This window comes from Porites lutea, chromosome 6 (genome assembly GCF_958299795.1).
Source record: "Porites lutea chromosome 6, jaPorLute2.1, whole genome shotgun sequence".
Taxonomy (NCBI): domain Eukaryota; kingdom Metazoa; phylum Cnidaria; class Anthozoa; order Scleractinia; family Poritidae; genus Porites; species Porites lutea.
Window position 1 is genome coordinate 15,114,052 of NC_133206.1, and position 13,134 is coordinate 15,127,185.

The 13,134-nt window shown below is 42.8% G+C and overlaps 1 protein-coding gene across 1 annotated transcript in view; it reads right to left on the reverse strand.

Annotated features, from left to right (window-relative positions):
• The window catches only part of LOC140940380 (coiled-coil domain-containing protein 57-like), a 19,225-nt gene extending 16,454 nt beyond the window's left edge, over positions 1-2,771 (reverse strand). Inside the window, exons 1-3 of the mRNA XM_073389339.1 lie at positions 2,269-2,771; positions 581-696; positions 208-343 (exon numbers count right to left, since the gene is read on the reverse strand). Coding sequence (XP_073245440.1) covers positions 208-343; positions 581-696; positions 2,269-2,631 — 615 coding nt within the window. The 5' untranslated portion in view covers positions 2,632-2,771. The remainder of the gene's footprint in view (positions 1-207; positions 344-580; positions 697-2,268) is intronic.
• Positions 2,772-13,134: the final 10,363 nt, after the last annotated feature.

Sequence of the window (13,134 nt, forward strand, 5' to 3'; positions counted from 1 at the left end):
ATATGAAGGGCTCTTATATCCCAGCCACGATGAAGAGGTCGAGTGAGTGAGTGATATTGAGGGGCCTTGGCTATGTGTAGCTACCAGTATATTTCCCTTCACTGGACCTGAGTCCGCACAATTAATGCCAACGCTAAAAGATAATACACATAGCTGTACTTTTAACTAACTATGTTACAATCCAACTCATTTTTAGGTTGAGCCTACCTTTAGTTCACTGGCTAGTAAGGAGTTACTTAAGTCATCTGCCTTTTTTCTAAACTCATGCTCTCTCTTGCGCAGAGCATCATCAAACCCTGCCATTAGTTCCTGTCTCTGTGACTCCACATCTTCTTCAGCTGCCCTGCAAGTAATGGGATAACTCATCAAAACAAACCTTCAAAATGTATTTGTGAAAAAAACCAACAGTAAACTGTAACAGTTAAGAACTGCAATTGATACTTGACAATGCTTGTACAGATGAGAGTTATGTTCAGTTCTTTAATGTTGAGTTTTTTTGTGTGTGTGTTGCTGTAATATTGGCGAAGGAAGTGGTTTTTGCCTACTGTCCACACTAAGCTTGAAAAATAATACACTGTACCTCAGCTGAATCTGTAATTCTCTTTTGAAAGACTCAAATTCTTCTCGCTCTTTGTTGACCTCATTCTCTTTGACAAGCCTAAACTGGTTCAATTCCTGTTGGTGTTCTCTTAAGCGCTGTCAAAAAAGGTTTTACATACATGTACATGAACACTGTAAGTTGTCTAATGCCAACATCCTGTTTAATTTTATCTGAGTCATGCTACAGTTGTATTTTAAGCACTCCCTTGTGAAAAATTAACAATTTGGATCTAGGATAAATTTGTTTTATTTGAAACTATTCTGAATTTTAGTATACATGTAATTATGGCTAAAATTGGCGAAAAGACGTGGATCACGGAGATCCTTCCTGCTGTAACTGACCCGTACTGAGCTCCTCAATAGTTCATTCCATGATCCTTTGCTGACTGCTGCCCAACTGTCTCTGGGCCATGCATTTTATGATATGGCTGTTTCGGTCCAAGCATTACTGACTGATGCAACCAGGGTTCTATCTAGGATTTATCGCTTGGGGGAGAAGTCCGGAGTGGCCGAAGGCTACGAGCTTCCTAGCGGGGTCCGGGGGAATGACCCCCCCCAGAAAATTTTTTAAATGAATATGTGCTGAGATGCAATCTGGTGCATTTTGAGAAATATTACAATGTGTGCACTGACCTCGTCGGGTCTGGATGATTTTTCCGATATAGTTACTTATATATTGTAATTATAGCAATATTTTTGAGGGGGAAGCTGAGCATTTTGCGGGGGAAACTTCTACCCCTCAAATACCCTAGATAGAACCCTGGCAACGAATTTAAACAAAATACAAATGTACAGACCCGTGAACACAGTGTTTCTCTATTGCAGTGTTCTCCCTAGGTACTTAAGCAGTGCCGAATCCAGACCTCGAGATAAGGGAGGGGGGGGGAGCCGGTCTCCAAAAAATTTTTTGGGTCTAAAACTAAGGGGGAGGAGGCTGGGCCCCCGGGGCCCCTCCCCTGGATCTGCCACTGTTAAGGCTAGGTTGACCATCTGGCTTTATTCACTGGAAAATTGTTGCTTCCTTGCTTAAATACCAAAGATTTAACCGAATGGAAGCTTATGTTGACATTTAGAGCTGGGTATTTTAAAGACAAAATCACTCAGGGGAGGGAATAAACCATTGTCTGGTGTCTTTATTTGAGTATTTTCTCGAGAGATATTGGCTATAAAAGTGGTTTTACCGTTGGATAAATATGTTCAAACTTGTGATGCATTCATTTCGTTGAATGGCCCATTAAAGAGCTTTAAACATGGAGTACTAAAGGAAATTCCTTCTGCTCGCAGTCAACCCAAGACGCCCGGAACAAAGACGATGGTATCAGTACTCCACGAAGAACTAGAATACAAAGTGGAAAAGCTCAAGTACAAGAAGTTTTAGGTCATGCAGCTGAAGATCAGTATGAAATCCGAACTTCCAGTTGGTAAATAAACCATCCTGGATTAGTCCACACAAAGTTTTATGGTTGTGATTGAGTAAAAAAGTCTATCATTTATTAGAATAATTTGGGATTGGGAGGGATGAGGAGGCGTGGGGGCTTAACAGAGAGGGAAGGCTTATTCACTTTCTTCCCCTGAAAAGGGGGGGCATATTGGAGGAAGTGGGCTTTTTTTGAGAGGGGGGGTCTTAATAGAGGATTTATGGTAGTGCATTATTCTGAAATCTGATACCTGTTGGTAGTGCCTTTGCAGCTCTTCCTTGGCTTTCTCTTCATGTGATAGTTTGACTTTGAGCTCATCCAGCTGAATTTTCAGGTCACTAACTTCACCATCCCTTGCACTGTTAATATTTCTCACTTGCAAAAACAGTGCATCATATCTCTGAAGTTCTTGGTCTCTTTCTTCTAACAGTTTCAAATTGTATTCGAAATCCTCTTTCAACTTCCTAAATCGGACTTTTTCGTTGGAGAGCTGCCTCTCTTTTTCCTTCAGAGCACTTTGCAGCGATTTGATCTGGAGTTCTTGCGCTTCTCTCCACTCGTTTTCTTTCTGTTGAACGAGTTCCTGCAAAGTGGCCGTCTCGAAGCCAGCCATGAATGAAAACTTTCAATGTCTAGCACAGTGATTGTGACATCTGTAGCACTTACATTCGCACGAGGGATCATAGTAATAAATGAGATTGTTAGGAGCTACATAACAGCTATGATATCTCCAGCTGAACCCAACAAAATTCTTAAAAAGGAAAAACCATGGACACAGACTGTCAAATGAAAACTGCCGCCATTGCTATTATTCACCCCAGACCTCCCAGCCACGCGGCCAAAAGAGAGGCGGTGTCACAGCGTTTTGGGCATCCCCGCGTTTTGGGCATCCCCATTCCCATATCCCTAGCGTTTTGGGCATCCCTTTCTCATATTACTGCAGCGTTTTGGGCATCCCCCGGTACCCTCCCGGGATGCCCAAATCCTTAGTGTTTTGGTCATCCCCTCCAAAAAATTGCTGGATTTCGCGGGAAAATCGAAAACGTTTTAGAGATGGCTTCCGCTAAATAAAGAAATCTTTTCCAGTATCTTAAAAAGAAGGCTTATCCGGAAGGCTTTACAAAGCAAAAAACGACTCTGCGAAAATTCGCCAAAAAGATCGAATATGACTCAAAATTAGAGTCCTTGTTCTACGTGGCCAAGGAGAAGGATGGCACAGCGCTTCGACGACTTGTTATCACCGAGGAAGAGAAAGCGAGGGTATTCGAAGAGTGCCACTCTGCTCCTTTCTCTGGACTCGCTGGCCGCGATAATACTTTTGCACCCTGTGAAGGTTGTTCCCAAGGTGTGGTACTTGGTCGGAATTGATTTAATAGAAGCCCCTACTACGTCTCAAAACGGCAACAGATTTCTTCTGTCTCTTAGGTGCAAGAGGCCTCTGTATAAATTGTGTGACAACCTTTCGTGAGTCAAGTAGCCCTGTGGGGTTAAGTTGTACAGGCCTCAAATGTCATGCAGGCTATGAATTCAACACCGCAAAACGCAGTTTTATTCATGTTTGTCTTTTGATTGCTTTGTTTAGTATTCTTGTTTTTGGCTGTTTGGAATCAGGCGATCGCAGCTGCCGGCGATTGCGGCATTGCTCGCTTGTAAACAGTTCTGTTAAATAAAATTGAAGCTTTGCAAACAATGAAGCGTTGTACAGCGAAGCGATGTTATGCAGTTGTAAATTTCAGTTTCGTCTTGTTTTGAGCCAACGTTTACTGCCTATAGGGTTTTTTTCTGCGCAATAAACCCGGCGAAAAGTGTCAGACGACATAATTCTAGCATGCATCTACACTATTCAGCCGTAAATTCGTGATTAACGATCCCGACTTTTCCCCAGTCTGAAATAATTTAGGCAAAGTCGAAGCGATCAGCGTTTTGGGCATCCCCCACCGGGGATGCCCAAAACGGTAGGGATATGGGAATGGGGATGCCCAAAACGCGGGGATGCCCAAAACGCTGTGACAGCGGCCTCGTTCCCAAGGTCTCGCTTCTTATGGTCGACCCTAACGTGAGGGTCTAAATGGGGTGGTGTCTTTTACGATTATCGGCTAAAGATTTGGCTCTTTTACGGCTATCGGTTAATTTTTTTCAGTTACGGTTAAAAAGAGTTAAAAATCAATTTCCTTTGTTTTAAAGAGTTACATGTAAATAGTAATAAACCTATATTTAAAGTTCTTAGAATCATCTCCGGATGAAATTAGTTATTCTTTTGAAAAGTTTTAATATTTGATAGATCATACTTTTAAAGTACAGTCGAACCTCCATGTGCGATCACCTCTCGTAAGTGACCACCTCCCATAAGCGACCGCCAATCCAAAACACCAACATTTTCCCAGTCAAAGCCTTACAGTTGAAACTTCTAGTAAACGACCACCTCCTGTAAGCGACTAAGACCACTTTTTGGGCCTAAAAGTTTAATTATTTCCCAATGTTTTTAACCTCTTGTAAGTAACCACTTGACACATTCTCTGATCTCTGTGTTCGCTGTGTGCACTATGCTACTTATTAGAATATACGAAGAACTTTAGTGACAACATGGAACTACACATGGCGTCACTTACAAATTGCATTCAATAAATTGTCTTCTTAAAGTAGATGTGCCCGGACCTTTCCTCGGAAGAGGCCTTCCGTGGTTCCTTCCGTAAGGCCGTGAGCGACCACTAAGTCTTTGCATTTTTGGTGGTCGCTTACGGGAGGTTCGACTGTTTTCCAATTTTAATATTACTTTAGGCACAGAAATGTTAACTACGAAAAAGAAGATCAAGCTGTTTGTCTTCTTTTGCATCTTGGCTTGATTTCCTTTAATTTGGTGCTACTGATTCGTTGTTGGCGTTGATTTTTTGCCATGCACCCTCTCCTCTTTTTACTCAGTATACGTACCAGGATAGGGTTTTTACCCCACTGAAGAAGAGACTACAGGTACAACATGAACTGAAAAACGACGAGCAAATAGCTCGAGAACTCAAATTAAGAACATTTCTGTGTGACTCTCACATTTACAAGTGCCTGAGCCTAGCTGAGGAGTATCGCTTTGAAGATCTTTGAATATAAGAGTTTTCTCATTCTCTTAAAATGATATGCGCTCTCTGTTTATAAAATCAAATGAAAAAAGTTTAAGCCATTGTCAGTCAAGGAGGGGGGCATTGAGGTCTATAAAAAAACGAAAACCGCTCTAATAATTACCCTAAACCGAAAAACCGCGATAGATCGATCACAACCGAAAACCGAATACAAAACCATCACAATCGAAGATTTATACAGCTCAATTTTTAAAACGGCCCAGTGACCGGCATTATTTCTGCAGGCAGACAAAACTTTTTTAGTTTCGCTGTTCCCGTGCTTCTTTCGCTTCTCGTTCGCTTTTTCCGCTCATCTACACTGACCGAGAGCCTGGCACAGCCTACTGTAAACCTCAAAGAAAAATCCAGAATCCCACATTGCAATTTGACCTGGACTGACAGTAAAATAGAAACATATAAAATAGCCTAACATCCAGACTGCGGAGAGACTCAGAGGGGAATCTAACCTGCTTTATTTTTGCCAAAAAACCGAAAAATCGGAAACCACAACGGCCAACAAAACCTAAAAACCGAAGTTTTTCAGTACAAAAACCGAAAAACCGAACTAAAAAAACCGAAAATCCCAACGTCACCCTCGTAAGGGATGAAAAGGATCATTCCTGAAAACAGACATAACAGTTCATTTAAAAAGATCGTGAAAAAGCAAAAGCAGACGCGCTAGCGTACGGAGTCAAAGTAGCCGCGAAAAAAAGAAACGCAACCGGTCATAGGTGAGTTTAGCACCTTCCTTAAAATTAACAAATCTAGCTATGAAACAAATGCTTTTTTACGGTTAACTCTTTTAACCCTAATTACGGCTAACGGTTAAAATTTTTCAATTTTTACGGCTATCGACTAAATTTTTGGCCGTTTTACGCCTATCGGTTAACCCCGTTGAGACCCTCAGTAAAGATTCTCGCAAGACTTTTATAAATTCTGCTTCTGGCTTACTTACTATTCATTTAGAGATCATTTTACTACAAATGGATTTGCGGCTTCTGGGATTGATCGTCATTTTAAGTACGGTGACTCTTACAGTTGTACGTTCATCAACTGCTTCAACAACAGTAGCAACTACTTCAAAAACAGAAGCGACTTCTCCATCACAATCTGAATCACCATCAACTTCCGGGCCAGTTTCACTGTCCTCCTCCTCCAATACGTCCTCCTCGGTCAATCCAAGCTCATCAGCAGTTCCTTTGAAAAACCCATCATCAACATCAATTCCTATGATAACCCCGAGCTCATCAGTGGCTACAACTACTGCAAAACCGGTTGTTTTGCCACCGTCATCATCGTTTACATCAGCAGCAGCACATACAACAAGCGAGGATGGTTCTCAGTCTGTGTCACCTACCACACTATCGCAGGTAAAGCTATAATCTTAAATTTCATTATTTCGTTTTATCAAAAGGGCGTAGCTAGCGGGTCCTGGGGTGCCTGTGACTCCCCCTTTATGAGATAATTGTTTTATGTCCCTATAATACAGGTAATGAAAACGTGTGAATCCAAAGAATCAACATCCAATAAATCTTTTCCTGCTATTTTATAGCCTTGTCCCTCTCCCACGCTCACTGCTCATACCCTGAAAAATGTCACTTTAAGTAAACGACGATAGACTTTCTCAAAGTCCTTCCCTTCTCGTTTCTGCTTCCGGTAACTACCTCACACTTTGCGCTCGAGAAACATTTTGAGCTCTACTTGTGGGCAAGTCTATAAAACACGGGGTAGATGTCGACATGCCAATCAAGTAAGTACCCTGGGTGTGAAACAGTGTGCACCCCCGTCCCCCTTTGGAAAATCCTAGCCACGCCCATGTATCATGTTTTTGTATAAACAACTCATGGAAGACAAGACCTCAAATGAAGGCTGGAGTTGGTCAGGCAAAATAATAGAGAGTTAAAGCAGCAACGTTTTTATGCGACGCACGTCAACCGGAAGTGGACATGTTACACTCTTGAGCCGTGATTTTGGACAAATTTTTTTTGCAAATCGTCTCTATAAGAGCAAAGAAACTTAGTAATACAAACTTGGTAGCTTCAAAGTATTTTAAAAGAGAAAAAGGCTCACTTCCGGTTGACGTGTGTCGCTCAAAAACGTCGTTGCTTAAATTCCCAAGTAATATAAAAGGGTTCTCTTGAAGGGGAAACAGGGCATGGGTGCCCACCTGGGGAACACCGATGACACGCGCAAGAGCATTTCCTTCCCCACAATGTGGCCGAGGTTTAAGTCCCGGCATCGACGCCATATGTGGGTTGAGTTTGTTGACGGTTCTCTCCCTTCCGCCGAGAGGTTTTTCAGCGGGCACTTTGGTTTTTCCCTCTCCTTAAAAACCAGATTTTCCGATCTGGAAAGTGTCTCTAGCAAGTTTTAGCAATAATAATGTGCTTCGTCAGTTACCCTCGGCAGTATTTTATAGCAGTGACGCTAGTGAGGCTGAGCAAGTGCCTGAAACAAATAATTCAAATGAAAATCAACGGGGTTAAGAATCCGCCCAACTGGCCGGAGGCAATCCAGTTGGCTATTTACAAGCGTGGTCGAGGATTTGATCTCGGGATTACCGTGAACAAATCATGACAAATCCAGCTGGCGGTCAGGGCAGGACTTTACTCGGGGCCCCCGAATCGCAAGTCCAGCGCTCTAACCGCTCGGCCATGCAACCTCCTTAGTGGGATCACTTAGAGGGTCATAGATTTATCAAAAGGTTGGTTTATCACTTCTTGATGTTTTCAAGTGTCACCCTTCCTAAATAACGTTATTTGTTACCTTTTTCGGTCTTTAGACGCGGTTTGGCCGTCCATATTCTATAAATTTAGTCTTAGGAATATTATTAAACCAACAACACCATCTCTATTTCACAGACCATTCAAGGCACCAAAGTTCTATCGAACACTACGCCGAGCTCTTCGGTGAAAATAAGTGTCACGACGAAGGCCGAAATTTCTCCATCTGCCCATTCTCCGGGGAGAAACACGTCAAAGTCTGTTACCCAGCAACAGCATAACGACCATAACTCATCAATCGGAGGAACCACAAGCCACATTTCGCCCCCCCGTCAGAGTGATTCCCTCATAAGCAGTGCTTCGTTAGGAGTGAGCAGTCAACCTGGTCCTTCCTCAGTAAGCCTAACATTAACAGCGAGTTCGAGTGTTCATCAAGACCCTAGTTCAACTGTTGCTGCCACAACTATGAGCTCTGCACCCACAACTCAGGCTCTGATACCTTCAACTTCACGTACGTTTGCGTTTTTACCTCACGGTTTTTGGGGGGCTTTGATCTACATTTGCAGTTAATTTTTAGTATCAATGATCGGTTTCCAAAGCAAATCATCACTTGTAGCATGCTCACAACAACCCTTATTTTCTTTATAAAGATCGTCGAGCGCGCGTATAAAAACAAAAACGGCGGGAGATTTATACACCGCACCGCTCTCTCGGGTTTGTTCGCGCTCTGTTGAATTGTCGAAAAAAGAAAAACGTCTGTGGCCAGCTTGAATCACTTGTTCCTAGACCAAAATTATATGAATTCCCTCTTCCGAGATTTCCATGCCCTATTCGAAACTAGACTGCTCAACAACCACAGCCTTCACAGCAGAAAAAAACGTATCTCTTACATATTAGCGTACCCCCTCCTAAAATCATGATCCACATATTTTTCATAAAATGTTGTTCTTCTTTTTCGGCGTCATTTAACTGTACGGAATTAACCGTTTTTGAGAAAGATTGCAGTGACACTTGTTCTAATGTGGGTGGTCAGGTTGAAGCAACTGAGTGGTGTCCCTCTTACTCTACAGTTCCCGCCAATCGCATATCGAAGCGAACCAAAAAGGTTAACTGCAAAGAATATTGTTCAGCTAAACTAGCAGAACTGGACGATTTAGATAAATATTGCTAAGCTACATTTAGCTTTTGTGAATCTATAGAAACAGCTGTGTTGACGTCCATCCCTCCGTGCTAACCTCAATTAAACTCATCGCCAATTGATGAGCTTGGGAACTGGTGCCTAAAAGGTTAGCGGGGGGGCCAACTGTGAAAAATACGGCAAAGGAGGTAACCAGGCAACCCTGGAAGCGGGAACCACCCCTGCCAGCAGCCGCTAACTGGCACCGTCACACTGAGAGGGTACTCAGTGGAAAATACTTACCCACGTGGAATACTTACCTGCACACCCGGGCCGCATGACAGCAGGGAGGGAGGAGAGGGGGCAAGAATCCGCAAAGATTCGCCAGCACAAAGCAACACGGTGATCCGCAACGATCAGCTAGAATAGCTTGCAAAATAATGCAAAATGAAAGCGGCCCTGAAAACCCAAGTGGGCCACCCCGCATGTCACGCATGCTAATACGGGGACACCGCTGGCTGCATTGGCTCGAGGTTAACTTAGCCTAAATAAAATTTAGCGGCATAAAACTACATTAGTCGTCGATGTTAATTTCTAGGGGCGTTCCTTCAAAAATTCGCAGATTTAGTGCGGAAGCTCTTCGGAAATCTACAGAATTCTTGTAAAATCCAGACATATTTCGAAGTCTTCGGGTCAGCTCTCCGAAGCTGACTCGTCCCCAGTCATCTCTGCTGAAGCTCTTCCTAGTGGCGCGCATCACCCCCTCCTACCGTCGAGCGCATAACGAGTCAGCCTCCGAAGAGTTAAAGATACCTCCAGTCAACTTTGGATATGGAACTTTGACAATTATAGAAAGCGATCTAAAAGTTAATAGCTTCTTTTGACGATGGCAGGCTCACTTTATCGCAACACAGGTGATAAAGCTAAATCATTGTGTTTTATCCCCTCTTCCCGACCTTCCGGGGGGGGGGGGGGGTACTTGGGTTAATGTTTGCTGGGTATGTGCCGCTGGCCTCTTAACCTGAGATCAGGCGTTATTATTATTTTTTTGTTGCTTCTTTGCTTCCTTGGCTCGAGAGGGAAAAAAAATAATAACGCCTGATACATTTATTCAACAAGCAGTCAACCGCCCCCTAATTTACATAATCTAACGTCTGCTTGACCTGTCATGTTATTAGCCAATAAGCGTCTACCATACGGGAATCAAATTTTGGAGAGAATAATGTCTCTTTTGAAAAAGAAAATTTTTAAGTACGTCCATGTTCAGATGGCGCTTCCTAAAAAAATTTTTAATGTGTTGTTTTTGTGATGAAATACTGCTAGCTGGAGCTGCCGTACCTTTATTTACATGTAACAGCTACAAATAATAAAGAATTTACTGGTTAAAGCTCGTTGACTTCGTTCTGTGCCAAAAGCAGTGAAAAAAAAAATTAGGCTGAAGCACCATATTTCACGCACCGGAAGGTGTTGTGAAAGCGAAGATCGCTCAGAATAATCCGCAGCATGATTTCTGAAGGAGGAATTACAGTCAAACCAGGTCAAGATTCCATTCATGAATTGATTATTTGAATAGAGAACCCGTTTGTCGCTTCTGTAACTTGTAGCCGGTATCAAATTGCATTCAAATGATCGGTGAAGTTTTGACTGCACCTGTTTTAAGTATACGATGAGATGGAAAATATTTCAATGGATGAAACTTCCATTTAGGCATTCTTCAAATTCAAGAAAACTGAGCCGGCAGAAATTTCAGAACGAACTCGCGTGTGTATTCACTGCTCATTACGCAAGCAAAAATGCAGACTGAAATCAACAACAACTAACGGATGGCGGCATTTTGGCCAATCGAAACAGCGCAAATCATGCGTATTGTTTCCTATCCAATCAGAAAAAAGTCCAGATTCTGGCATTTTTACATGTGATCCGACAAAGAAATGTATCATGCCCTCTTCCCGTGAGAGACATAAAGGGCTAATAGGGAAAGGGCATGATCTCAGGCTACTGGCCTCTCAGAGTCCCTACCCCATTATAGTCTATTTTTGGGCCAATTATAGAGCCCATCTTAGTCACGTTTTGGAAAATGTAATTTTCGCTATCTCAACTTAGTCACTTTCTATTTATGCATCTACCTTATCAAGAACGGAATGAAATGCGGTCACTGCGAGCTTATTGTTAAATTTAATAAACTACACCTTTCTGATTTCAAAAACAGTAACAACTACTTCAACAACAGTAGCAACCACTTCAAAAACAGAAGCGACTGCTCCATCACAATCTTTAGAATCACCATCAACTTCCGGGCCAGTTTCACTGTCCTCCTCCTCCAATACGTCCTCCTCGGTCAATCCAAGCTCATCAGCAGTTCCTTTGAAAAACCCATCATCAACATCAATTCCTATGATAACCCCGAACTCATCAGTGGCTACAACTACTGCAAAACCGGTTGTTTTGCCACCGTCATCATCGTTTACATCAGCAGCAGCACATACAACAAGCGAGGATGGTTCTCAGTCTGTGTCACCTACCACACTATCGCAGGTAAAGCTATAATCTTAAATTTCATTATTTCGTTTTATCAAAAGGGCGTAGCTAGCGGGTCCTGGGGTGCCTGTGACTCCCCCTTTATGAGATAATTGTTTTATGTCCCTATAATACAGGTAATGAAAACGTGTGAATCCAAAGAATCAACATCCAATAAATCTTTTCCTGCTATTTTATAGCCTTGTCCCTCTCCCACGCTCACTGTTCATACCCTGAAAAATGTCACTTTAAGTAAACGACGATAGACTTTCTCAAAGTCCTTCCCTTCTCGTTTCTGCTTCCGGTAACTACCTCACACTTTGCGCTCGAGAAACATTTTGAGCTCTACTTGTGGGCAAGTCTATAAAACACGGGGTAGATGTCGACATGCCAATCAAGTAAGTACCCTGGGTGTGAAACAGTGTGCACCCCCGTCCCCCTTTGGAAAATCCTAGCCACGCCCATGTATCATGTTTTTGTATAAACAACTCATGGAAAACAAGACCTCAAATGAAGGCTGGAGTTGGTCAGGCAAAATAATAGAGAGTTAAAGCAGCAACGTTTTTATGCGACGCACGTCAACCGGAAGTGGACATGTTACACTCTTGAGCCGTGATTTTGGACAAATTTTTTTTGCAAATCGTCTCTATAAGAGCAAAGAAACTTAGTAATACAAACTTGGTAGCTTCAAAGTATTTTAAAAGAGAAAAAGGCTCACTTCCGGTTGACGTGTGTCGCTCAAAAACGTCGTTGCTTAAATTCCCAAGTAATATAAAAGGGTTCTCTTGAAGGGGAAACAGGGCATGGGTGCCCACCTGGGGAACACCGATGACACGCGCAAGAGCATTTCCTTCCCCACAATGTGGCCGAGGTTTAAGTCCCGGCATCGACGCCATATGTGGGTTGAGTTTGTTGACGGTTCTCTCCCTTCCGCCGAGAGGTTTTTCAGCGGGCACTTTGGTTTTTCCCTCTCCTTAAAAACCAGATTTTCCGATCTGGAAAGTGTCTCTAGCAAGTTTTAGCAATAATAATGTGCTTCGTCAGTTACCCTCGGCAGTATTTTATAGCAGTGACGCTAGTGAGGCTGAGCAAGTGCCTGAAACAAATAATTCAAATGAAAATCAACGGGGTTAAGAATCCGCCCAACTGGCCGGAGGCAATCCAGTTGGCTATTTACAAGCGTGGTCGAGGATTTGATCTCGGGATTACCGTGAACAAATCATGACAAATCCAGCTGGCGGTCAGGGCAGGACTTTACTCGGGGCCCCCGAATCGCAAGTCCAGCGCTCTAACCGCTCGGCCATGCAACCTCCTTAGTGGGATCACTTAGAGGGTCATAGATTTATCAAAAGGTTGGTTTATCACTTCTTGATGTTTTCAAGTGTCACCCTTCCTAAATAACGTTATTTGTTACCTTTTTCGGTCTTTAGACGCGGTTTGGCCGTCCATATTCTATAAATTTAGTCTTAGGAATATTATTAAACCAACAACACCATCTCTATTTCACAGACCATTCAAGGCACCAAAGTTCTATCGAACACTACGCCGAGCTCTTCGGTGAAAATAAGTGTCACGACGAAGGCCGAAATTTCTCCATCTGCCCATTCTCCGGGGAGAAACACGTCAAAGTCTGTTACCCAGCAACAGCATAA